A 26,300-nucleotide genomic window follows, 5' to 3' on the forward strand; every position below is an offset into this window, starting at 1 on the left:
ACCAACTGTGGTGACCTGGTGACCCCTCCCTCTGTCGCCACCTTCAGGACAAACTCAGACTTCATGTCCTGGAGGACCTCTGAGTGTAGCAGTCCACTCTCTGAGTGTTTTCTGGCTGCTGAGAGAACAAGATGTCAACATCTGCTGCAGCTGTTCACTCCCCAGCCGTTTACTGTGTGTGTGTGTGTGTGTGTGTGTGTGTGTGTGTGTGTGTGTGTGTGTGTAACCAGCACTAACGGCTAACGGATGCCTCTGTGAACATCTGTAAAAAAAGTGTGGGTTTGCTGTGGTTTCTGATGTTTCATGACGTTCATCCGTACTGTTATTGCCTGGACCCCTCAGACACACACAAACAGACACACACATTCAAGGTGGTGGAGGGAGGTAAGGCATCTTTGGCCGGCCTCAGACCACCAACCGCCCTCTCTTTATCTCCTTTTTCCTCTCTTAGCCTTTTTTTCTGGCTCCGGAAAACCAGAAGCCTCCTGCGTTGCACAATTTCGGCCCTCAGCAAGCAGCCAGCAGGAGGCTCTGAGTGGGTGGGGGCCAGGGTGGGAGTATGGTGTATTATTGTCTGATAATAGCATATGATGCTCTGTGACAGGCTGAGGCCTCTGTTAGCACTGATGACATCTCACTGTGGAGTTTGGGCAATAAGTCCCATTAAACCTGCGGGACTTTCGGGGCCTCCGTGACATTCAGTGACCCCTAAAGTGTTCGTAACTTTGTGTTCATTTAAATGTAACTTTACATGGAAAGACTGAGATTGTTTCCATCAGTTTACATTCAATAATCAGCAAGTCAAAGCGTGTTTCTAGCAGATTTGATGGAAAATCAAAAAATGAAATCTCTCATTGATGAAGGTGATCAGACACTTTGCTTTGGCGGCTTCCTGTTGGCTTTGCTAATCCAGCGCATGAAGACACACGGAGCAGAAACAACACGCTTCAGAGTGAATCAAATGCAGATGACCGTAAAAAATAAAATAAAATAAAATAAGATAAAGTGCAAAGCAAAAACAAAGTCAGCCGTGTTTACACTAAACAGGCTCTCTGCTTGCTCCTGCTGCAGGCGGCGATCTTTACTGTGTCTAATGACTTGGTGTTTTAGTGATTTAACATTTTTGTGGTTGTTGTGCGTTGGTTTTACTGTTTTTATATTGTTCTTTGTGGATGATTGTTTCAGAGTCTGTCTGTTTCCAATAAGGGGCAATAAAATAACTGACCTGAACAGTGACATCAGCACCCAGAGGTCACTCACGGTCATGTTAGAGTTTCTTATGTGATTTAAAAAAGCTCAGGCAGTTAAAAAAGAAGAATGAGTGATTCATTTGGAGATTGAGCTTTTTGGTATTTCGACAAACTGGATTATATTTTTATCACTGATTGATATTATGCACGGATTAATCTGACAAGTATTTTCTGTTTAAGTTCTAACTATGCCATCCACTACATTGCTGTGCCGGCATGAACAAACTGAATAATACTTCAGATTACATTTATTCCATTCATTAATATACAGAAAACATACAAATATAGTACTTTTTAGTTCTGCTTTGTGGATATTATAAATGAAATCCAGATTGAAGGCGAAACAACAATTCTTAAGCGAGCAAAGATCCAGATACAAACAGGCAAAATGAAGAAGAAGAAGAAGAAAGAAGAAAGTGTACTTTATTGATCCCCGTGGGGAAATTCCTCTCTGCATTTAACCCATTCACTCTGTGAAGCAGTGGGCAGCCATTGGGCGCCCAGGGAGCAGTGTGTAGGTACGGTACCTTGCACACAGGATATAGATAGATAGATAGATAGATAGATAGATAGATAGATAGATAGATAGATAGATAGATAGATAGATAGATAGATAGATAGATAGATAGATAGATAGATAGATAGATAGATAGATAGATAGATAGATAGATAGATAGATAGTAATATAGTATAGTAATATATACAGTAATATATATAGTAATATATATATCTCGGTCGTTGTGTCCTTGGGCAAGACACTTCACCCGTTGCCTATTGGTGGTGGTCAGAGGGCCTGGTGGCGCCAGTGTCCGACAGCCTCGCCTCTGTCAGTGCGCCCCAGGGTGGCTGTGGGTACAATGTAGCTTGCCGTGAATCTGTGTGTGAATGGGTGGGTGACTAGATGTGTAAAGCGCTTTGGGGTCCTTAGGGACTAGTAAAGCGCTATACAAATACAGGCCATTTACCATTTATTTGTCAAGAAATGTAGAGGGAACATTATTATTTTCTATTATTACATTAAAGCTGAAAGTCTGCACTTCAAGCACATATTGACTGCTTAATGTAAAATCCCAAAACTCAGAGTTTCCCCACGTAAGGATGAATCAGATATTAATAATTAATCAATAACTGATCAGACTTTATGTTAACTCATTCACTGCCAATGGCTGGCAGTGAATGAGTTAAACTGAGTTTTTTCAAACCTGTTTTCTGGAACGGGTCCTGGATTTAAAGCCATTTCTAAAACGTTGAGTTTTACGTGTGTGAGGCAGCTGAAACTAAACCCAGGCTGTTAATGTTTATCCATTGGATCACATGAGTGATGAGTTCGTCCTGGTAGCTGTCGATAAATGCTGCTGTCAGAAGGAGGGGGGAGTGGAGGAGTGGGGACCCAAATGTAGGAGGCAAAATAAGATGTGTTAAATAACAAAAAGTGAGTCATTTATTGGGCTGGAGACAAGGTCCACAGTAAATACAGCCAACAAAAATCTAAAAACACAGGTGATCACAGAGGACGGCACACAGGAAGCAACAACAGCAGACACGTCTGAAAAGCTTTACCCTCACAAATTTCTCTTCAAGTTGTGCGAGCAGCTCCTGTCTGCAGACGTTCATGGATTTATTTATTCACTCGATTGTTCTGATAATGAAGAAGAAGGTCCTGAGCTGATGTTTTCCTCTGGTGGATTTATGAAGGTTCAAAACAGAGAGAGATCAGAGGTAATGAGATCCTGAGAATCTAAACATGCACGTTTCTTGCATTACAGTTTATCTCTGACTGAATTCTGACAATAAAACCTAAACTGCTGCAGATCGTTTTACCTGCAGCATCAGGTCACCTAAAACCCGACAACGCTGCTGTCAGCTGCTGTGACATCACTGGGCTGGACCCCCTTAAGCAGCTTGGTCTCTGATTGGTCAGTTTTCCTCTTATTCTTAGTGACCACTTTCCGTTTTCTGGTTTGGATTCCATCTTTCTTCAAGGCCAGCGGGCGATTCACCTGCAAACATTTAACAAAGACTCAGCCTCAAAGTACAAGGAACACCTTCTTTGCTGTTTTACTCTTACTAGAGGAAGTAAAGCATGTGGCCAGAGCAGTATTTTAGTTTGTAGTACCCGGTGTAGTCTGTAGTAGAGTCCGCAGGCGTTGCAGACGGCTTCTCCTGCAGAGTTTCTCCTCCACAGCGTCGTGTGCTCAGTCAGACAGTTGACACACTGAGTTCCTTTCCTCTGAATCCTGCTCTGGAATAACACACCATACTGTTTTGAAATATATTTTGAGGTAATTTAACACAATTTTCTTTTTCAAACACGACGTTTTAGAGGGAACAAGAACAAGTTTCCCACAGGAAATCTGATTTTTTCAGTAATAAATAAGAGGAAGAAAACTGGCAGGACTTTCAGTGCATGCCCCTCATCCAGCAGATGGTGGTGGATCTGTTCCTGTTGTTCAATTATTTTCTGAAGCAAAAGCCTCAAAACCAGAAGTTTTACCATCAGAATATAAATGAAGTACCTAAAGTAAAAGTATTCACATTCGTCATATTAGAGGATCAGAATTACTGATCGGTTATTGTGTCACTTTATTGTTTCAGCTGGAGGTGTTTTCCATTACTTATATGGGCAGGGTTAAATATAATAATACTTAATAAGAAGAAGAAGAAGTAGCTAAAAATTTTAAATAATGGTATGGAGTACAAAGTACATTAAAAATAGTATTTTCAATTTAATTTTATTTATACAGCACCAAATCACAACAACAGTTGCCTGAAGGTGCTTTATGTGGTAAGATGGACCCTACAGAGAAAACCCAGCAAACATATGACCCCCTATGAGCAAACACATTAGCGACAGTGGGAAGGAAAAACTCCCTTTTAACAGGAAGAGACCTCCAGCAGAATCAGGCTCAGGGAGAGGCGGGGCCATCTGCTGCGACCGGTTGGGGTGAGAAAAGGAAGACAGGATAAAAGAACAGTATAACAGCATCTAAGTAAAAAGTAGTAGAAACGTGTCAATAAAGTAAAAGTACATTAAAATTGTGCTTCAGTAAATGTACTGAGATACATTCCATCACTGGTCTTGTCAGCAGAAATAAAAAGGTTTACAGCCTGATCGCAGCTGTTTTAATGACCTGCTCACTTTTGAGTTTGTTAGTTTCATGACTGCTTTGACTGACCCAGCACAGGCGGGCGTCCGCTGGGCTTCACCTCCACTCATCTGAGTCTCTACAATGAACCTCTAGACCTTGTTTTTGTATGAACAGACCATCGGAGCAGTCTGTGCTGCAGTGTGACTGAAATTTTGTGTTTTTGTTTCTGAATCTGCGACCACGCAGGGGTCCACATGGGTCCAACTGACAAAACTGATGTCATCAAATGGTGAGCATGAAGCTCCGCGCAGACGTCCAACTTTTTAATGACTGCTTGGACTCTTTCACGCAAACATAAAGTGCACCCAAATGCCCTTTGAGCCGACTTCAAGCAGACTTCAAATAAGTATAACAGAAATAACTCATCCATCATCTATGCAGTCGTTCTGGTTTGAAACCGAATGTAACCCCTAGTTATGTGCACAAATTAGTTAACTAGCATTTAACTAATGATCTCTGTGTCTGTGCACTGCCCCTGTACAGCTTAAGGATGCTGCTTACTAATGAAGCAGCACCAGCTGCTGAACAAACGAGCATTTGAAACGTGTTCCCTTCTAACTCGAACCAACCAAATAAAAACAGTAAAAAACAAAAATGCAAAGGTCCCGACGGCACAAACCGGAGCGAAGCATCTTTGCGTCTACGTCCATCTTTTATAAACAGTCTATGATTTTAACCCCAACCACAATCTTTTCCTCAACCTCAGCAAACAGCAAAAGCAGAAGTAAACAAGGAGTGAAAACAAAAGTCTGCTGTGAGTGAAACGGAACACAAACCAAGCTCCCCAACGGCGCACTACACCTGCCTTCTTACACTGTTACCACCATCGCTTACACATTTACAACAGCACTCCAAATAATGGTTATCAATTAGTTTCCAAAGCAATAATTAATATTTATATTTTTATTCCTCGTGAACAGTAAAAAAAAAAAAAAAAACAATTACCCAAAATTAACTTGAAGTTTTAATATAAAGTGTTAGATGGTGTTGTTCATATTGTTCATCACTGGGTATCATAAATAGTTAAGAATTAGTCTGTCAATCAGAGGAGCCACTGAGGCAGGCAGCTGTTCAGGGCCCACGCCAGTAACTTCAAACTACAATGACCTGATCTCCCTAAGAATGCCTGAGCTGGAGTTTTGATCAAACCTGATAACTGATGTGATCAATGAAAATGGTAAATGGTAAATGGCCTGCATTTGTATAGCGCTTTACTCAGTCCCTAAGGACCCCAAAGCGCTTTACACTACATTCAGTCATTCACCCATTCACACACACATTCACACACTGGCAATGGCAAGGTACATTGTAGCCACAGCTGCCCTGGGGCGCACTGACAGAGTGAAGAGGGGAAGAAGAAGAAAAGAGGAAGATTTTGGCTTTAAACAGTGGTTAGCTTGGCCTGCAGAGCAGCCTGGTGTGTTTATCTCCGCAGGCTGTCACATGACTGAGTTGAGGGTGTATGGCGGGAGTCAGAGTCAGAACACCACCGGTACACTGTAGACCGAAGGAACTAGGAAATATGGCATAAATATCTTACAACCAGCCAGCTTGGTCCTGGCATCATTACTGAGCTAAACCTGGTCTCTTCCATTTCTACAGTTGCTGGTTTACTCTCTGTTTTATTGGGCACCAGTAACAGAATGAAAACTGCCATCTTGAACAGTTTTCTCTAGTTCACTGATGACAGCTGTGTCTGCTGGGGCTAACTGCCAAAGCTGTGAATGCTAACTTATGAAACTGAGACGCAAAGAAATTTGGATGTGTATGCTAAGGTACTCTGATTACTCTGATGTACTGGTGTAAATTACTGTGCTGTGTGTACTTTATTGTCCATTCATCCATTCTCTTCTGCTCATCCTCATCAGGGTCACCCATCCCAGCTACCACAGGACAAACAGAGAGACGACAACCGCTCACACGTACATTCACACGTATGGGTAATTTAGAATTCTAATTCTATAATGTGAAATAATTTACTACATCCCTTCATTAAGTTTTCTCAGAATGATTACGTTTCTGGCACCAGCAGGAAAGAGAAGGGTTTGGTCCAACCTTTAAATGTTAACTATAGGTTCAGGATTCCACTTTTAACTGATTATACTGTATGTACAACGTGCTCTGAAGAGTCCCCATGACAGGACGTCATGTTCCCGTTTGTCATGTCAGTTCAGTCATCAGAAACAAAAAAAATGATCTTTGAAAGTGATATACGTTCTTACTTATATTACTATTTATAATGTGAATTTCTGCCAAAGGCCCCAACAGACACCAGAATCATCAATGACTGCAGCTTTGCAAGCAATTTTTATTATATAAAAGATAAATTAAAATAGATACAAATGCCTGTGAGGGACTTAATTAAAATTAAAACAATAATGTAAACTTCAAAAACAACTCTTCATATATCTATATAAAATGTTATATATAAAAGTCCTACCTGCTGTACAGTGTAGAATTTTAATTTTCTGATGCTCATTTTAAATTGGTGCAATATTATCAATAAAACACGATTTTCAAATTAAAACGTTAATACAATTTTTCAAATACGTGTGTGTCATCTTACAGCTCGTCTCTTCGGTCTCAGCAGCGGTGTGTTGTTGGCTTCCTGTCCGAGGCTGCAGGTGTTACACAGGAGTCGACCTGCAGCGTCTCGCCTCCACAGGGGGGCGCTCTGCGTCCCACAGCTCACGCACTCGCGCTGCTCTGAGCAAACGATGACAAATTACACATCAGCACAAAAGACACACACGCTGATCTACTAGCACAGGCAGGTAATTACTCACCTTGTCCACATCCCTGCCCCCAAGACAGACTGTCAGGTAGCATCCAGTCACCTGCAGAGGGGGAGGAGGGTGTGTACAGGTTGCCATGGTAACTGTTACATCCAGGTGTTGAGGAGAGGAGGTGGGTGGGGGATGGAATCAGAGCATGATTACTATACAAGGATGAAGAAGACGCAGGTGGGATGTAAGCAGGGCTCGGTGACTGACAGCTGGAATCATTCAGCCAGAGGCAGGGGGTGAGGAGGAGCGAGGGTGGGGCCTCTTGGGATGTGCATGGTGATTGGAGGAAAGTGTCTGAAAGGACAGGCCCCACCTGAAAAGAGATCATATCAATGTAAGAGAAACCTGCATCTGACATCTAACAGATCAGCTCATATCAAATCTACCGCAGGCTCTCTGACCCCTGAGGAGCCCGGCTGTGGGGTCAGTGACCTAACAGAAAAGGCGTAACAAGAATAAATAAATATATCATGTATACAGGGAGTGCAGAATTATTAGGCAAATGAGTATTTTGTCCACATCATCCTCTTCATGCATGTTGTCTTACTCCAAGCTGTATAGGCTCGAAAGCCTACTACCAGTTAAGCATATTAGGTGATGTGCATCTCTGTGATGAGAAGGGGTGTGGTCTAATGACATCAACACCCTATATCAGGGGTGCATAATTATTAGGCAACTTCCTTTCCTTTGGCAAAATGGGTCAAAAGAAGGACTTGACAGGCTCAGAAAAGTCAAAAATAGTGAGATATCTTGCAGAGGGATGCAGCAGTCTCAAAATTGCAAAGCTTCTGAAGCGTGATCATCGAACAATCAAGCGTTTCATTCAAAATAGTCAACAGGGTCGCAAGAAGCGTGTGCAAAAACCAAGGCACAAAATAACTGCCCATGAACTGAGAAAAGTCAAGCGTGCAGCTGCCAAGATGCCACTTGCCACCAGTTTGGCCATATTTCAGAGCTGCAACATCACTGGAGTGCCCAAAAGCACAAGGTGTGCAATACTCAGAGACATGGCCAAGGTAAGAAAGGCTGAAAGACGACCACCACTGAACAAGACACACAAGCTGAAACGTCAAGACTGGGCCAAGAAATATCTCAAGACTGGTTTTTCTAAGGTTTTATGGACTGATGAAATGAGAGTGAGTCTTGATGGGCCAGATGGATGGGCCCGTGGCTGGATTGGTAAAGGGCAGAGAGCTCCAGTCCGACTCAGACGCCAGCAAGGTGGAGGTGGAGTACTGGTTTGGGCTGGTATCATCAAAGATGAGCTTGTGGGGCCTTTTCGGGTTGAGGATGGAGTCAAGCTCAACTCCCAGTCCTACTGCCAGTTTCTGGAAGACACCTTCTTCAAGCAGTGGTACAGGAAGAAGTCTGCATCCTTCAAGAAAAACATGATTTTCATGCAGGACAATGCTCCATCACACGCGTCCAAGTACTCCACAGCGTGGCTGGCAAGAAAGGGTATAAAAGAAGAAAAACTAATGACATGGCCACCTTGTTCACCTGATCTGAACCCCATTGAGAACCTGTGGTCCATCATCAAATGTGAGATTTACAAGGAGGGACAACAGTACACCTCTCTGAACAGTGTCTGGGAGGCTGTGGTTGCTGCTGCACGCAATGTTGATGGTGAACAGATCAAAACACTGACAGAATCCATGGATGGCAGGCTTTTGAGTGTCCTTGCAAAGAAAGGTGGCTATATTGGTCGCTGATTTGTTTTTGTTTTGTTTTTGAATGTCAGAAATGTATATTTGTGAATGTGGAGATGTTATATTGGTTTCACTGGTAAAAATAAATAATTGAAATGGGTATATATTTGTTTTTTGTTAAGTTGCCTAATAATTATGCACAGTAATAGTCACCTGCACACACAGATATCCCCCTAAAATAGCTCAAACTAAAAACAAACTAAAAACTACTTCCAAAAACATTCAGCTTTGATATTAATGAGTTTTTTGGGTTCATTGAGAACATGGTTGTTGTTCAATAATAAAATTATTCCTCAAAAATACAACTTGCCTAATAATTCTGCACTCCCTGTACATCAATATAAATCAACTAAATATCAGATGAGGAAATCTGGATGCGTCACAAAAGAAGAAACAAATAATTTCCTGTAATTACTTTTAAAATGGCCTCAGAAGGCCTCGTTCTTTGAGGAATATCAGGAATTTTTGTAAGACCAGGGCCACATTCATCGAACCGAGCTAAGCTGCAACCCCTTTAGTCCCCGGGTACCATCTCTGATACACACGTTTTTTGGGAGTTTTTGAGACATCTGCATCATCAGTGTGATTTCTTTCCCCTGAAAAGCCTAAATAAATTACACAATACTTTTTTAAACATTTTTTTAAATGCCAGACGTCGCAAATACGATACAAATGTAAAGTCATATGCAGAAATTCAAATTTCAAGAATTTTTCAAACTAATTTGTCAGATGTTTTCAAAAAAAAAAATTCAGTCTTCTTTCAAAGAGCTAAACGTGTGCATAAGAATCACCAAATAATTTATGGCGAGCCAAATAACATTTGTCAATAACATTATCAGGACGGCACTTTTTACTTCTGTACAGGTAAAAGCACATTAAAGCAAAAACATTAACTACTTATTCAGAAGAAAGAAAACCCCACTCCATATGTTTATTGAACATCAGATTACATACTTCCATACTTGTACTTGATTACATTTTGACTCCATAAGCAGGAATATAATAAAACACTCTCACCTTCGTACTGAAGCTTGTTTCAGATCTGCTGGACATCACAGCAGAAGACCAATAAGCTAACGGCAAATAGTTTGACATCATCGCTGAATTTCTAAGAGGAGGAAAGAAAAATTAAAGACTGAGTGAGTGCTCTCTCTAACACAAAGGATCACTGCTCTATTTTCTGATGGTACTCACAGAGGCTGAAGAGCTTTGAGGGCTTTAACTTCCTCTGAATGCTGCTCTGGGGTCTGAAGGAGGGCGACCAGGAGGAAGAGGAGGTGTCTGACTCCTCCTACAAATTCTGACGTGGGTTTTTTGAAGGGGATTTTTTTTTTTAATTGAAATTTTGAGTTTCCAGTGTTTACATAGCTGTTATCATTTACTGCTGTAAACATGGTATAATATGAGATCACTGTCAGACTACTGGAGTCCAGGTTCAGCCCACAACTGGCCTCAAAAACACATCAAAAAGTAAAGAAAAGAAAAAAATTCTTCTTCTACTTTTCCTGGTCTGCTGTTCCAGTTGTGGACGCTCTAGTTAAACATCGCCACACACAGTACTGAGGTCAGTGTGTGTACAAATAATCACTAATCCACAGGTTCAGTCTGCTCTTACACTCCGTTTCAGTCAGTTTTTTTTACTCTTGGTTCTGTAAGATGTCAGTGAGTGCATTCTTTGATATGGTCGTCTCAGGCACACAGCTCACGCTGTAAACACATCATTATTTTCAAGATTAATTCTCAGATTCACACCACCTGGGTCTGGGTGCAGTTCCCCCCTCCAGGGGCAAGGGTACCTAGACCCGGTTTGTAGAGCACGCTTGGGGAGTGTGATCGTGTGTACAGCGTCTCTTTATGTCTGTCTCCACGTTGGTTGAGTGTGGAGTGAGTGCATATGAGAGCATGGGGGGGGGGGGGGGGGGGGGGGGGGGGGATGGATGTTTGTGTCTGTGTGTGCCTGTATGTCTGTGTCCTATATGTCAGGTTGGGTATCAGACGCCACCTCTCTGGGGACACCTCAGGCCCTCCAAGGTTTGGAGGCCTATCTCCACCCACCACCACTTCCCCTGCCAGTGGCGGACTCCCTCAGGTGTCGGTGCGTTGGTGGTTCTTTGTGTCTGGGGGTGGGCGTCCAGGTACACACCGGCTCACTCCTTGGCGGCCGCTTATCGGGGCCTGGAGCCTGGGGCTCGCTTGGGCCCCTTCGGAGGTGGGGTGCCCCCGGCCTCTCGGCCTGGGGCTCGGTCACTCAGGCACAGCTGGGGGCCGGCGGAGCTCATGGGCGCGTCACTGCAACTCCCCCTGGCTTCTGCTCCGCGGCTGCTGAGTGAGCCCTCATCTGGGACTCTCCTCAGCTCTTACTGGAACAGTGGCGCGGCTGCCCCTCTGTTGGTCTTCCATGGTCTCTTGTGTTCTGGGGGCCTCTGGATGTCTGGAGTTTTGATCTCCTCCATACCTGCTTCATGCCCTGGAGGACGGGGCTGTGGCCCCCCCACACTCCCTAGCAGATCGTTACATGGAGAAACCTTTGGAATACAAGCGCGCTGATCCACACAGGTATGCACACATGGGTATTCACTGCTCGTAGACCCAAATTACACCTTTCTTGGCTGCTACTTCGAAGCACATCTGTCCTGCGTGCTGCACAACAACATTGAATATTTAGTATTTACTGCTGTTTACACTTAGCTAGATTAATGCGATGGTGTTGTGTTTAGTATGTTGCTTTGTTTTTTTTCTGCTTGTTTTCTATTCTTCTCTCAACAGGTGATCCAGGAGATTTTTATTTTTTTTCTCCCCCCCTTTCTCACTGTCCCTCTCCCCTTCTGTTTTTCCTTTCCTTCCTCTTTCTTTCTCCCTTTCCTATCCCTCACTCATGTCTGTCCCGTCTGTAACATCTGAAAATAAAATATAATAAATAATAAAAACAAAGATCGACCAAATGGACCAATACGGCAATGCCACGAAGATCCATTTGGCAAAGTAAATCCATTGGGTATCCTTGTTGGTCTTCAGACAACAATTCTGACGGCTAAAGAACCAAATGGGACAGGCAAAAAAAAAAAAAAAAAAAAAAAAAAGATTAATTCTCAGAAATGACATATTTAAAGGGAAAAAATGGTCAGGAACCAACCCAACTTCTCCACACTTTACTTTAAATAAAACTCACAACATGTTTCATAAACAGAACAGAAACAAATATTTTTAGAATGAAAATCTGCTTGATTTTGTGTGGTGTTTTTTTTCATTATTCCATCCTTTTACCAAATGGAGACCCAGTGGAGCTAAACATTAATTCCTTTTAGTCGATAAATTCAGTTTGTGGAAATTTAACTGTATTAGGTCATTTTCTCACGGTTATAAGTGGTTACAGAAGAGGTTCAGGCTCAGGAAAGACCGTCAGAAATCTTCTGTGTGAGCTAAAGTTCATAAAACAATGAGGATTCAGTCCGAAGGAGAGGATTTAGTAAACTAAGAGATAAGATAAGATAGAACTTTATTAATCCCTCGGGTGGGTTCCTCTGGGAAATTCGACTTCCAAAAAGCACAGCAACGACCGAAGTTACAGTTACAGAACTAGATAATAAATAAATATATAAAACAAGATTAACTGGTATAAGAGCAGCTGAGAGATGATAAAGATCAGCGGTCAGTTCAGAGGCAGGAAGCGTATCCATGTATTAGGGCAGGGTCTACCATACTGTTCTGCAATGGTAGGTCCACTGAGAAGTCAGTGGGCGGAGCCTGGAAACGTTGGCGGGGGGGTCGCCCTCCCCTTTCAGGGATGGGCAGCTCTGAGTGGTGAGCAGGAATTGGTGAAGTGAAGAAATATGGATGGAGGAGAGCCTGCAGTAAGGAGGAGAGGACATGGAGAGCACCGATCAATAATCAGGTTATTAACCTTTATCTGAGTGATAATGGGTGATAAACAGACCACAGTGATCAGGGAAAATATAACGGCTATGTCCAAAGAAATGATTCTTTATGTAAAAATGAGAGGACCTCTGACCGAGCCCTGAGGAACTCCGTTTTTAAACTTAAGCTCTGCTTCAGGTTTCTTACCTCTCTGGCTGAGCAGCGCTGTTTAGATGGATACACCAGGAACTTATAGAGCAGGTCCACTGCCTGAGGGGGCGTGTCAGGGATGATTTCCTCCAATGGGATCGCTGGATTCTCCTTAAAGGTGATTTTATTGTAATCTGGCAACTCCACTATCTCCTGGAGACAGACAGGAGAGGGATTAAAATGTTTTAACCAGTTTCACAGCCATAAAAGAAAAGAACAAGACAAAATTAAACTAAAGCATTATTTTACCTCAGCCTTCAGATAAAATCTCACACAGACCACAAAAATGGCACCAGACTTCAAACAGTTGTTGGTTTTTAGAGTAAATTACACAGGATCAATTTTAGGTCCAGTTTAATTTCTCTACATATTTATCATAATTTACTGCTAGTCTACTGGATTTCCTTTAATCTTAAACTAAACATTTTAAATAAAGCTAACTGGAGACCAACCAATATTTCAGGCAGATGATTGCAGGCCTATCACATATAATAATATACTGATGATGATTATAATGTAGACTATGCACTAAAAAAAATTATTTTTAAAAAATAACACATTTCGTCTTTTTAGCACATTTAAATTTAATGAACATGGATATCGGCGGATATTTATATGCACTATGTGCAAAGATGAAAGAATAAACACTACCACTGAGTGAATACATGTGGAAATTAGGCATCCTCATTGTGTTTACATTTTCAGAATATCAATTTATATAAAAGGCAGAATGTGTGAGATGATAATTTGATATAAAGCTTAATAGTTTAACCTAATACAAAAAGATCCCTAAGAGAATGAATGTATATTAATGTAACGTCCCCTGAAGTGATGGAAAAACCAGTGTGTGTCTTACAGGCCAACTGTCCTGAGTCGGGGTTCCCAGCACTCTGAGGACACAGCAGAGCTGCTCGATGTCGTTCTCTCCAGGAAACAGAGGAGACGAGTTCAACAGCTCCCCAAAAATACAGCCGACTGCCCTAAAACACACACACAAGCACTCACACATGGACTAAACAGAAAGCTGTGACTTCAGACTGCTGCTGCCCCCTGCTGTTCATCTCTGATCACTGGACCCATTTACACCTGAGCAGGAACTGTGAACACTAACAGAGTGAGTGTACGGAAGCTAAAGCTTACTCTTTCTATGTTACATGGTCCCATGTTACATAGTATGTTAAAGAATAATATATAATAAAATACGCTGATACAGGAAAAGAATACAAGCATGCACAACAGAAACAAAAGCATCCAGGTTTATTGAGTAAAAGCTAAACAGCGGAGGATTCACAGTAGATAATCAAATCAAATCAAATTTATTTGTATTGCACATTTAAAGACCAAAGTACACCAAAGTGCTTTCCAGTAAAACCATGATACAGATAAAATCACAATATAAAATATGAATTACAGATATAAAATAATTACATAATATAAATGCAGAGCCAGGTGAAAAATCACACTAATTAGCCTCGAATGCCTGGTTAAATGTAAGTCTATGTAATGTAAATCTATATAATGTAATGTAAGCTGTAATGGTCGAACAACAGCAAAAAAATAATACTGTGGGCGCTACTTTTAGCAGCATTTTCAGGGTTGTACTTACCACAGGTCGACTCCCTCGTCATACTTTCGGGCTCCGTACAGCAGCTCAGGGGCTCTGTACCATCTAAACACACAGTGGTCAAATGTAACTGAGCACATTTACTGCACATTACTGATAAAGTACTGATGTCCAGTTGAAAGTGGTGATTATTTTAGAATGAACTGAACCAGCAAGTCACATGACATGGCGACTTTAACATGATTATTATTCACAGGCGTAATGAGCACCTCAAATCTGAATATGTGAATCTGTTCTGTGACACATTTGTTCACCAGTCGAGCTTTAAAGCAAGTCTGAGTGAATATTTAAAGTATCATCTGACTGCATTTTACATGTCACCACGTGGATTTTTCCCAGCAGCACTAAAGCTAATGCTGTGTTAGTGCTACTTTACTTTATAGAGCCATTTTCTGTATTACATTCAGCCTTTTAGATACTGCATTACTGCATTTTATATACAAAAGTACTTACTTTTAGGTTCATTATATTGCATTTAAATTTTCACTCGAGATCTTTCATTTTACTGTCATTTTTCTATTTAAATGAGCATTTTGCTCTTCGTGTTTTGTACCTCACTGAGTTCTTTTGGTAAGTCATACTGTATTTTATTTTGATTAGCTAAAGCTAGCTGCTAAATAAAGTCATATTTACCTGGTGGCCACCTGGTGGCTGTACAGCCTCTCTCCCTGCTCGCTGAATAGCCGGGCCAGACCAAAGTCTGCAATCTTCAGGTGGCCTGAGGAGCTGATGAGCAGGTTTGCTGGTTTCAGATCCTGCAAACACACAAACGTCACTTTATAATGGTTTGATTTATTTTGTTAAAGCAAAAGAAACCCAAACTCTCCACATATTTCACATATTTTCAGCTTTTCATTTATTATGAATAACCAACAGTATTTAAATATCCTTGTATGTTTAAGTGTTGCTTGTTACAAACGCAGGATTCACTGAGAAAACAGTCAGATGACTCATTAATGATAATAACTGTTAGCTGCGCTCACCCGGTGCATGACATTGTTGTGATGCAGGAAGGCCACACCCTTCAGCAGCATCATCATGTAACTTTTGACCTGCGCAGGGGTCAGAGGGCGCTGGGAATTCCTGATGACCTCAGAGAGGTCAGACAGCATGAAGTCGAACACCAGGACAAAGCCCGTGCCGTGAGGAAAGACGTCCTTCAGCTTCACCACCTGAGGAGGAAGTCACAGAAAGAAGTCCTGCATCCCTTCAGACTCCAGACACTCTGCAGCTTCTTATAATTTTCTCATATAGCCTAATCTCCTTTTTATTAACATGTCTGTTATGCTCGGCTCTGTTCTTGCTGCTCTGCTTTGATTGTTTATGTTTTCCATGTACTAATTTTTGGTTTCTGTTATATCTTGTTTGTGATATCCCCCCAGCCACCAGGGGAGCTGGAGTGTATCCCAGCTACCATAGGGGAGAGGCAGGGTACACCCTGGACAGTCTGTTGCAGGGCTAACACATAGAGACAGACAACTATTTGTACTCACATTCACACCTATGGGCAATTTCGAATTACCAATTAACTGCATGTTTCTGGACTGTGGGAGGAAGCCAGTGTACCCGGAGAGAACCCAGGGAGAACACGCAACCTCCACACAGAAGGGAGTCGAACTCATAGTCAGGACCTTTTTGCTGTGAGGCAGCAGTGCTACCCACCGCAGCACTAAACACTAATCAAATTTTAAGATTAAAATGACTCTTATCTGTAAAAACTCTCTGCACATTCACTCACATGCTCGTTGTCCTTGATCTCCTGCAGTGCTTTAATCTCCCTCAGAGCCTGGTTCGGAATGCCGTCTTCCAGCCTCCTCAGAGCCACTTTCTTCAGAGCCACCGTCTCCCCTGTCTGACACACAAGAACATTTCCATGTCACATTTCTAAGCCGCTGAGGTTAGACTCCAAATTTAATGCTGATCGGATTACACAAAGAAAAGGGGGAAAAAGAAATGAGGTAAGATGCAGACATAAAAGCACCAGTCCGTCACCTCAATATGTTTGGCCTTGAAGACTATGCCATGAGCTCCTTCTCCTGTCCGACCCAGAATGTTGTACTGCTCCATGTTTTCATGAGCGTGTAAAACAGCTTCAGTTAATCTGGATTTAATCTGGTCACAACTCTCACTGATTTTTTTTTTTAATTCAAAGAGTGGTTTGAAGTAAACCCCCAATGATGTACAAATTAGCTCCTTGGAGCAGAAAACCAGAGAGAGGAACGCCAACCTCGAACTTCACTCATAAATTAAGCTGTTCACGATGCTGCGCACGTTTTCTCAATAAGATATAGTTATTAAACTATTATCTTAAGCCCAGTAAAAGTTTAAACCGTTAACTTACATTCGGCTTGTATTACATATGCAACAACAAACAGCTGTAAAGAAAAGTCTCTCAGAAAATAAATCCTGAGACAGCTAGCTGTTGGCTAACGTTGCCTTGGCAACGTCTTAACTCCGATTACCCAGCTAAAATTTTAAAACTTGTCACTGTTTAACTTCTGCTCCCGGATTGACACGCACGCTTGTTAAGAAAGAAACTACAAAAACGACGATATGTAATTTTTTAATACGCATTTTCATTTAGGACGTTTTAATAATTGTTTCGTGTTACAGTAGCTAGCTACAGATCCGCCCGTGGTCTGCCATGTTTGTTTACAGTGACGTCATGAGACAGGACCACCATAGAGCCAGAGCAGGTAGAAAGCATTAGGCAGAAACAATGTTTTATTTTATTTTATTTTATTTTTGATTCTTTTTTGTTGTTCTTGTTCGCTGTTTCATTTTTTTAACGTTCAACTTTGTTTTTCACCCTAGTTTATAAAGCACGTCTTTTGAACTGTATAGAGATGTACTTGATGTGTCTAAAATTTAAAATCTGCTCAGGCAAATCCTTCTAATTTCCCTGACCAACAGACAGACTTTTTTGAATCCAATTGGGAAATTCTTTTTTACAGCAGCACGATAAAGAATAAAAAATTATTCACTCCGTACTGGTATTGTACATAACGAAAAAGGCTTTCTATTCTAGTATATTTAAAAAAAAATAAAGTAAGGCTTTTTTTGAAATTCCGAATTTATGCTATCATTAGTTGACAAGCGTTTGCTGTCGTTTTGTCTTTTCTGTTCTCACAAAATCTATTCTTTGGGTTTATTTGGAAACCCGGAAGTACTTGTTCACAGTTTCTTCCCATCCGGTGTAGAGTGGCGTGTTTACGTCCTGTGTTAAGCATGCTAGCCGGAGAGTTTGGTGTCCAGAAACATTAACGTTTACGACAGAGAAATCGGGTAGTTGGCAGCTGGACTTTATCTGCAGCTCAACCGGATGTTTTTTCTGTTGTTTGTAGCTTCTTTAAAAGAGAAGACAGTGAAGAAATGTCTGCTCCCGACAATGCCACAGCTAGACCTAACGTGGACCAGAAGGTGCTGCAGTATGAAACCTTCATCAATGAAGTCCTGAAGAGAGACTTACAGTAAGAAGACACTACCGCTGATGTCTGAACACAGTTTATTATGTCCGTACAGAAAGCTTTATTCAGTTACAGAACTTTAAAAACTAAAGTAAAAGAAATGTAATCTGTAGTTAAAGTAGTGCAAAAATACTTGTGTAGATAGATAGATGTAGATATGAACTCAGATTTTTTTCCTGGCAGACTTTGAACAGGTAGTAGAGGCGATATGAAGGTCAATGAGGAGTGACTACAAATTAAAGTAATTTAAAGCTTAATTAACAGCCTAATAAATGTCAAGTCTCACAGCTGCTGATTGTATAATAGTGCTGGTGTCATTTTTGGTCCCCCTCTGTGCCTTAATTACTTGCAGACTGATTATTAAATACTTACACTCACAGGTCACTTTATTGGGAATACCTGCTCAACCCAAATATCTCATCAGCGATTCATATGCCAGCAACTCAATGCATTTAGGCATGTAGACGTTGTCAAGACAGCCTTTGCGTGCAATGTGTTTTTAATACAGTGGGATTGTCATACATGTCACTGCTGTGCCAGCACTGCAACAACTGGGTCAACAAACCAGACAGAACTGGGAGCGTTTTGACCACACTAAGAGGAAACATCTCAAATACCGTACTGCTTCACATTCTGCAGCCTGTACTGCAGAGCAGAGCTCAGCATGAGCTAACAAAGTGCGAAGCACATCCAGTTATGTTAATTTACAGCTTTATATTGTTATTCTTGCACACTATGACACTAGAGTAGCTTTGCATGATTCATAGTAATCATGCAAAGCTACTAATTATTACTAAAATATTTTTTTTTTTTGCCTTTGACATGTGGGTGGGCTATATTGGGGATATCTCTTCTCAATGACATCATACAGATTCAAGACTTGGAAAAGTATTTAGAGGAATCTAAGGCCTTAGCCTTTGGTTCACATGGGTTACTTGTACATGCACAGACCCGACTGGTTGTGTTTAATGTGAACACTGAGAATTTTATTAGGGTGTAAGAAAAGAAATACAGAAATTACTTTGTACAGTTACAGAACAAAATGGTGCAAAAATCTAAAAACTACACTTAAGAAGGAGCTCAGTTATATAGAAGGGATACAATAATGAGCTTGAATCTGTTGTAAGTACACATGTGTGATGGATAAGAAGGGTAGATCTAATCTTACAGGTATTTATGTGGTTCTTCAGGTTGGCATCTGACTGTTTGGTGACACAGACTAAAGAGCTCAGGTGTCTGAAATGCTGTTTGGTGCTTTGAATCAGATTTTCTTGGCGCGTTTAGGCTGTTTGAATTATTTTGGTCCATCTGAAGGCGTTAATGTTCTCTGTAAATCAAGTGACGGCTGTCGTTTGGCAGGAAGGTGATGGAGCAGAGGGATCAGGTTTATGAGAAGATCTCTCAGTACCTGCAGCTGAAGAACACCATACAGAGTCTGCAGGTAAACGCACACAAAATGTATTGTGTTATTTTGAAGGCCTGTAGGTTTTTCAGTTTAGAAAAGAAGAGATTTCCACATTAAACTGGAGATCGTTGTAGTGATTCCCAAGTGTTTGTGCTGGCTGTCATTCTCTGTTAATGTTAAACGCTTCAGTCTGCTGGTTAATGAGCTGCAGACTGAACTCTGCTGATACAGACACCTCTCTCTGTAGCTTCTCTGTGTGAGCTGTTTCTGTAATTCAGCACACTCTTCTGTGAGGAAAGGTGGAGGAGCTTATCGCACCTCCATCAATACAGCTGAGCCTCACTGCAGCTGTTTATCCAGCAGATCAATACGTGTGGCTCATTAGGCCGAGAGCTGTGAACCCAAACCTCCATCGTCTGGATCAAAGAGCCTGAAACTACAGCTGGAAAAAAAAAACATTCAGACATTTTGCCTCCACTTTTCAGATATTTGAAAAGATACTTTTTTATTTGTTTTTATTTTATTTAGAGGATAGAAGTTTTAATTTTAGTTTTCAGATATTTTTAAAATAATTTTCATAATCATTGATGTCTGTGTAGGTTTTCAGTCATCCGGGTCATGGCAATCTAAGGAGCTTGGAAATAAAAGCGACTCAACTTCTTTAAGTTTCTTGAAGACGTTTCATCCAAGAAGCTTCTTCAGTTCTAAAACCAAACAGTGGAGAGTCCCAGGTATTTAAGTCCTAGTGGGAGTTGTCCCATAAGAGGGTCGTTGACCGACTATTGATCGTGTGCCTCATCACACACCTTGGCTCATGTGATGTAATATTTTGAATTCTCCACTATTTGGTCTTAGAACTGAAGAAGCTTTCCAGCTGAAACGTCTTCAGTCGCTTTTCTTTCCAAGCTCCTTACATATTCACTGATATATTTTTCTGTGGAAACCCCTCCAAACAAGCCAAACTCATTCAGTCTCTTTTCTAACTGTCATGTCATGAACTTTAACCTCTAACATGCTAATTGAGGCCTGTAGATGCTGAGATGAGTACTTTTTTCTCTGAGCTTGGGCCGCCTGTTCCATGAGTGAATGAAAGTCACACTCTTCTTTGTGTTCCTGCAGGAGGCGGGCTCTCAGCAGCTGAAGACTGACGTTGATCTTGGCTGTAACTTCTACGTTCAGGCTGAAGTGTGAGTTGCTGACACACGAAGGTCATCAGCAGCTGTTCTGCATTCAAACAGGCACAAATGCTGCATTTAGGCTAATGAAATGTGCTGCGAGACTCCAGAGAGGCTAGAGGATCCGTGCTCTGTGTTTCCGAGAGGAATTCACTTCCTGTTTAAACTCAGTTCTCGTTTTCTTTTCCTCCATCAGCGAGGACTCATCCAGGATGTTTGTGGCCGTTGGTTACGGTTTCTTTGTGGAGATGACTCACGACGAGGCTCTGAGGTTCATCGAGAAGAAGACGAGTCAGCTCACAGCGTGAGTTCATTGTCACTGTAACACTGTTAAGATTAAAAGTAGGAGAAAAAAGCATAAAAATTTAATTGTTTCAGATATGTTTCAAATGAAGGTCAGGATTTCACTTTGTTGTGAAATTATTTGAAAAAAATATGTTAGAACTATTTATTTTGAAGTGTCCTGATTTTGTTTTTAGATATTTTTGGTGGGTTTTCTGAACATCTATGATTTTATTATTAATTTTATCTTTAGATATTTCTCAAGTATTTTTTTCACACTTAAATTTTCCAGTTTAAAACATTGATATTTTTGTTGTATTTTTTTTTTCTGACAAATTCCTGTTTTTATTGTACTTAAAAATTACGTTTTATTTGTTTTATTTATTTATTTAGAATTATTGGAATTATTGCTATTTTTTTATTTTATATCTTTTGTAAGATTTTTTTTTTTAATTTTTATTATTATGATTGATTGTTTTTTTATGATTTGTTGTTGCAGACTGTCTATTAGCTAGCTCATGTTAGCTCTTTGCTAGCACTGTCACTTTCTCTGAATGAGAGATGCTAGCCATGCTAACCCTGTGTTTGTGTTACAGCTTCACTGAGCAGCTCACAAAAGACTCTGCCAAAATAAAAGCCCACATCCGCATGGTGCTGGAGGTCAGTTTCTTCTCAGGCGGATTATAGGACAGTTTTTATATAATAATAGTTTCTGTTGGGTGCAGGAGTTTTCCTCTGGCTTATACTTAAGTACTAAATAACTTGTTACTCATTTCTGAGGATTTTACAGTCAGTGAAGTTTGAACATTGAACTGGAAATAAAAAGTTTTGCCCACCTGATGAAAAATAATCAAGATCAGATTTGAATATGTTCAGTTAAAAAACTGTTTTTCAGTATTTACTGGTGACAAAAGGGTTAAAATAGTCAGATTTATCTGATGTATGATCAGATGTTAAAGAAGCAGGTAAAGAATCTGATTGGCTGCTCTTTTCTTCTTCATGTTTCCCTCCTCAGGGTTTGAGGGAGCTGCAGGGCCTGGGCGACCTGCCAGAGAGCAGAAGAGGAGACGTTTTTTAGACTTTCCCGCCTGACCAGCTGCAGAGGACGGGTTAACGAAAGCCGGCTGCTGATGTCAACGGTGTGCTTTGGGAAAACAGGGTCGAGGAGAAGGAAAGACTTCAGGTCTAAAGCCTGAAAGTCGTCACAGAGCTGAAGAGGAGGATTAGTGCCTGAGCCTTCTCAGAGTCAAAACTCACTGTCATGAAACGCGTACACTCGACGTGACTTTGTGTCTTTGTGAAACTCGTCTGTTGAAAATCAGAGAATATTCCTGTTTTTTGTTGTCTTCAGTGTCACATTGAAAAGGGGGCTGCTCAGAGATGATCCTGCAGCCTCTAAACAGACACTTTCAGTCAATGTGACAAATTCAGGTTCAAACAAACCTGATCTCATAGGTTGAAAACAATGTGACAGGAAGTGAGTGATGTTTCACTGTTTGGAGTTTGAAATAAATTGTTTTGTGAAAATGATCCAGACAGCTTTCCTTCCTTCGGTTTGTTGGACCTGTGCTCAAGGTGTTTCCTGGGTTTTCATAGAAATTCTTTGGATGTTTTACTGATCTTTGAGGATTTCACTTTTTTTCCCCTGACTAGCTGTTTTCTAAAGTTCTTTGAGAATGATGTGTTTATTCAGGTGTTTCAGGACTTTTAGCATCGTCCAGCCTCCTCCTGGAAACCCTGCTGAGGCTGATCCGACACCAGGATGGGTCCACATTAACGGGTGGTTACTCTCCTCTCCTGGTTCTCTCTTGAGCCATCTTGAAGTTTTCTCATGTGTTTCAGTGGTAATACAGATGTCTGTTCTCCTTAATCTTCTCTTTAATGCCCAACAAGTTGAAGGCTTTAGACACAACACCTCCTCATCCGGCCTCCACTGGGAGACACTTTGCTCTCCATTCAGCTTGCTGACAGCCGGCCTCTTCTACGGCGGTCAGCCATCCTCCAGGAGTGGGGCTGGTGACTCCCCTTTGCCAAACACGGTGTGTCTCTGGTTTCCACAGTTCGGTCCAAGTTCATGTTCTCTTTGATCCTGCTGCCTCATTCCCACCATCTTCCTCCTCGACTGCTGTTCTCTTCCTGGACTAAGCAACACGTCTTTCGCTTTGATGATGTCACGACAGGAAGCTGAAGAGGCTCCCAGACCAGCCCTGGCTGTTGTCATCACTCCCACCTGCTGCAGTCTGCTGCTCAAACAGCCTCCTCTGCCCCCCGCCTCCTCCCTGTCCCCACTTCACGCTCAGCTTTGGCCATATTTGGATCTCTGTACTGCCACACTTCTCTGGCTCTCCCCACTTTGAGCTTTTTGTACTATTCCTTTGTACGTTATTCCTCATGATAAACTTTTTACATGTCAGTAATTTTTTCAATAATATTTTTAAATGATGTTCATTCATTCTATGGACTAATAAGCTTCCAAAACAAGTTTCAGTTATTTTAATATTTTGAAATATTTATTTTGCTGAACATGTGTCCATATTTGTCTTATTTTCTTATTGTTAGTACAAACGTAGTACAATTTTCTCTGTTAGTACTTTTTAATTATTTCTACTTTTTTTTTATAAATATGTTTCAGACATTTTACTGATTTAAAAAAACATATTTTACTAATATAACATTTATATGGAGTAATTTAAAAGATGAGTACAGCGACTGTGACTCACGTCTTTCCACCATTATTTCAATCAGAATGCTTTTGTTGTTATCACATTATAAAATACAAAAAATCGAGTGCGAGTTCTGTCTCAAAAAAAGAAAAGTCAGCAGAAGATGATAAATAATGATCAATATTAAGGTGTCAAGAATGAAAGAGACGGTGCTTTACAGTATTCGATTTCAGACAGTAACTGCACTGTTTGCCTTTGTTTTGATGGACTTTTACCTTCAACCACCGGGCAACAGGTCAAGCAGAGTCCAGAGTGAGAAAACTTCTTCTGCTCACCTTCAAGGCCATTCATAACCTCACACCTCCTTACCTGTCTGACCTGTTAAGCACCACCTTTTCTGTCCACTCGCTTTGATCTTCTTCTTCTATCCAGCTTTCTGTGCCTTCCTTCCGCCTCACCGCCATGGGCAGCAGAGCTTTCAGCTGTTCTGCTCCCAGGCTGTGGAGCTCTCTGCCCCCAGATAAAGGAAACACTGGTTCTCTCCCCCAGTTTAAATCCCAACCCAAAACCCATCTGTTCAAATCTGCATATTCACTGTGAGCCCACTGTTTGTTAATTTTATCTTGTGCTTTTGTTTTTTTATTGTTCGTCATTGTTCTATTATGTGTTTTTATCTATTGTACAGTGTCCTTGGGTGTCTTGAAAGGTGCTTTATAAATACAATTTATTATTATTATTAATCATATTTAGTGATTATAAGGTGATATTTTGCATTAACAGCTTCTTGTAGGGAGGGGAGTGTGCAGCCAGCAGTCTTTGGTAATGTGTTTGTTATTTCCTTCTGATTACCCTTTTTATCTGCTGCAGAGCATCCGGCTGTTAGGCAGTACACCGGGATGCTTTCTACACATAATAAAAGGCCACCAGCAGTTTGCCATGCACACAGTTCCTCTCCAGCAACCTCAGGAAGTGAAGTGCTGCTGAGCTTGTTAATGTTCACAGACCAGGTGAGTTTGTCAGAAATGAGGGTCCTTCTCTACACGGTTCTTACTATTAAACAAATAATTGAATAATCTTAGAAAGAAATCTTTCATTTGGGAGATAAAAGGTTGTGCCAGAACAGAAACATCCTGCTCCGAACGGGTGGAAATCTCTGCAGCAGGGTCACACGTGATCCACTGTCCACATACTTTTGGAAATCCTCCGATGAGATGCGATTGTGCGTCGAACTGACGCACAAACAGACCCTCAGCATATGTAACGATTATTGAAACAAGATGTAGCGGTGCTTGGCCATTAGCTCAGCTGCTTTTTAGAGATGCAGCGCCATAAAGAACCTGTTGCCATGGAAACTGGATGCTGAATAGAGGCAGTGGCGTAAAGAAGCAGAGGGAAAGAAAGAGAAAGATGTGATGCCGACTGAATGGCCAGAGCTCGGCCAGCATGTGGTCGATTCTAGCTGCAGTCAGACAGGAGGAGGTGATTTCAGCCAACGTCTTTAGAAGAAATCCTTAATGAGAGTTGCTGTAAAACAAAATAACGACGTCAAGTTTGAAATCAAGATTCAAACCCTGTTACTCTGAGTGAAAGACGTCATCCCAGTGCACTGCAAGAAAGGATCTGTGGACATTTGCTCTCTCTCTCTCTATCCTTCTTTTATCGATGTAAAACCTTCAAGATTCAACTTCAGGAGCCAAAAGCTTTTTAATCTTAGTCATTTTCGTTATTTTTATTGATGTATTGCAGATCTACAGTATTTTAGTTTTAGGTCTTTAAAAGAAATTAGAAACAGTTAGAAATATTCCGTTTTGCTTGCGATGCTTTGGGAATTTATTTAAACATTCCTCACAACAAAAAGACAAATCTGCAGCACATTGCTGAACTAGAACACCACCTGGGTGTAACAAGTGAGAAGATCTGCCTTTAAGTTTGCCATATGTTATTAAAAACAGTCTTTATACTCCAGTAAACTGCTGATACTGAGAGGAGACCAAAGAGGACACTCTGCAGGAGTGAGGCTCACGCTCACATTTGGACTTTTTTGAGCTTTTCAGGAAACAGGAAGGTGGCTTGGGTTTCCCCCAGTCTGAATTATACTTTGCTGATATATAAATACATTATCTTTGTGGCGTGGTTGATTTCCTGGCACTAACCTAGATGAAAATGGCTGTTTGGCTGTGGATTGAACACATGTCCTGCAGGCAGACGTCTCTCACATCACTCCCGAACAGTTAGACTTTTACAGTGAGAATCCTAGAGTGCAACACCCATTAAAAGTCTGGTCTCAGATGCTCACTATACTGACAAAAATCTATATGCTGACACACTGATATGCTTTAATCATGTATAGCAGGTCTGGAGGAGCTCGTCTTTAAAGTCTAGAAGCAGAAGGGTAAGAGTATGAGGTATTGATGGCCAGCTACAGCAGACGTTTTAGTTTTCACATTTGCATTTATTTTCATTTTTAGAGTTTGAAACAACTCTAAAAATCACGTCCCAAAGTATGAACAGAGACCTCTTCATGCAGCTTTACAGTGTCCTGAATAATCAGACGTCTTCCAGTGGAGCTGTAAAGCTCCATCCTCGGGATCATTCCGACTAGACTGGAATGAAGAAGTGGACGCTCAGATCGCTGATGAAGTCTGGGAAAAATCTTTGGAAAAAATTGGTGGTACTTCTATAAATGCTCACGTTCAAAACCGTCCACAGACTACACTTCTCTCCA

The 26,300-nt window shown here is 41.1% G+C and overlaps 3 protein-coding genes across 4 annotated transcripts; 1 reads left to right on the plus strand and 2 right to left on the minus strand.

The window, feature by feature from the left end:
• Positions 1-3,088: 3,088 nt before the first annotated feature.
• On the minus strand, positions 3,089-9,992 carry LOC146611390 (GATA-binding factor 2-like). Its single transcript, XM_085343797.1, has 5 exons — positions 9,912-9,992; positions 7,186-7,498; positions 6,966-7,105; positions 3,367-3,492; positions 3,089-3,250 (listed from the first exon to the last, which is right to left on the minus strand). Exons 1-5 carry the CDS (start codon positions 9,990-9,992, stop codon positions 3,089-3,091), a joined length of 822 nt encoding a protein of 273 aa, XP_085199923.1.
• Positions 9,993-12,527: 2,535 nt separating this feature from the next.
• cdk20 (cyclin dependent kinase 20) lies at positions 12,528-16,798 on the minus strand. Its single transcript, XM_085343854.1, has 8 exons — positions 16,576-16,798; positions 16,322-16,435; positions 15,567-15,755; positions 15,217-15,338; positions 14,566-14,628; positions 13,816-13,939; positions 12,957-13,112; positions 12,528-12,740 (listed from the first exon to the last, which is right to left on the minus strand). The coding sequence occupies exons 1-8, from the start codon at positions 16,648-16,650 to the stop codon at positions 12,549-12,551; spliced, it is 1,035 nt and encodes a 344-aa protein (XP_085199980.1). The 5' UTR covers positions 16,651-16,798; the 3' UTR covers positions 12,528-12,548.
• uxt (ubiquitously-expressed, prefoldin-like chaperone) lies at positions 16,131-22,408 on the plus strand. Of its 2 annotated transcripts, XM_085343856.1 has the most exons (8): positions 16,131-16,223; positions 16,349-16,541; positions 17,928-18,053; positions 19,410-19,491; positions 20,575-20,642; positions 20,827-20,934; positions 21,509-21,572; positions 21,928-22,408. In XM_085343856.1, the coding sequence occupies exons 2-8, from the start codon at positions 16,498-16,500 to the stop codon at positions 21,988-21,990; spliced, it is 555 nt and encodes a 184-aa protein (XP_085199982.1). In that variant the 5' UTR covers positions 16,131-16,223; positions 16,349-16,497; the 3' UTR covers positions 21,991-22,408. The 2 variants fall into 2 exon arrangements, with proteins under 2 accessions (XP_085199982.1, XP_085199983.1); XM_085343857.1 differs by lacking the exon at positions 16,131-16,223 and having other exon boundaries at positions 16,346-16,541.
• Positions 22,409-26,300: the final 3,892 nt, after the last annotated feature.

This window comes from Diplotaxodon limnothrissa, linkage group LG20, assembly GCF_057381915.1.
Source record: "Diplotaxodon limnothrissa isolate DT_005_m linkage group LG20, D_limnothrissa_male_GT1.1, whole genome shotgun sequence".
Taxonomy (NCBI): Eukaryota; Metazoa; Chordata; class Actinopteri; order Cichliformes; family Cichlidae; genus Diplotaxodon; species Diplotaxodon limnothrissa.

What these genes read in the sequence shown, in the direction of transcription:
- LOC146611390 (XM_085343797.1), bottom strand. Translation starts at nt 9,992, where the DNA reads ATGATGTCAAACTATTTGCCGTTAGCTTATTGGTCTTCTGCTGTGATG. An exon ending in AAACAAGCTTCAGTACGAAG is followed by an intron (nt 7,499 to 9,911) that starts GTGAGAGTGTTT and finishes ATCTCTTTTCAG; the next exon opens with GTGGGGCCTGTCCTTTCAGA. An exon ending in TGAGACCGAAGAGACGAGCT is followed by an intron (nt 3,493 to 6,965) that starts GTAAGATGACAC and finishes GTGTTATTCCAG; the next exon opens with AGCAGGATTCAGAGGAAAGG.
- uxt (XM_085343856.1), top strand. Translation starts at nt 16,498, where the DNA reads ATGCTGATCGGATTACACAAAGAAAAGGGGGAAAAAGAAATGAG. An exon ending in AAGGGGGAAAAAGAAATGAG is followed by an intron (nt 16,542 to 17,927) that starts GTAAGATGCAGA and finishes TGTTGTTTGTAG; the next exon opens with CTTCTTTAAAAGAGAAGACA. An exon ending in TTCTACGTTCAGGCTGAAGT is followed by an intron (nt 20,643 to 20,826) that starts GTGAGTTGCTGA and finishes TTCCTCCATCAG; the next exon opens with CGAGGACTCATCCAGGATGT.
- cdk20 (XM_085343854.1), bottom strand. Translation starts at nt 16,650, where the DNA reads ATGGAGCAGTACAACATTCTGGGTCGGACAGGAGAAGGAGCTCATGGC. An exon ending in AGATCAAGGACAACGAGCAT is followed by an intron (nt 15,756 to 16,321) that starts GTGAGTGAATGT and finishes CTTCCTCCTCAG; the next exon opens with GTGGTGAAGCTGAAGGACGT. An exon ending in ACAACAATGTCATGCACCGG is followed by an intron (nt 15,339 to 15,566) that starts GTGAGCGCAGCT and finishes GTGTGTTTGCAG; the next exon opens with GATCTGAAACCAGCAAACCT.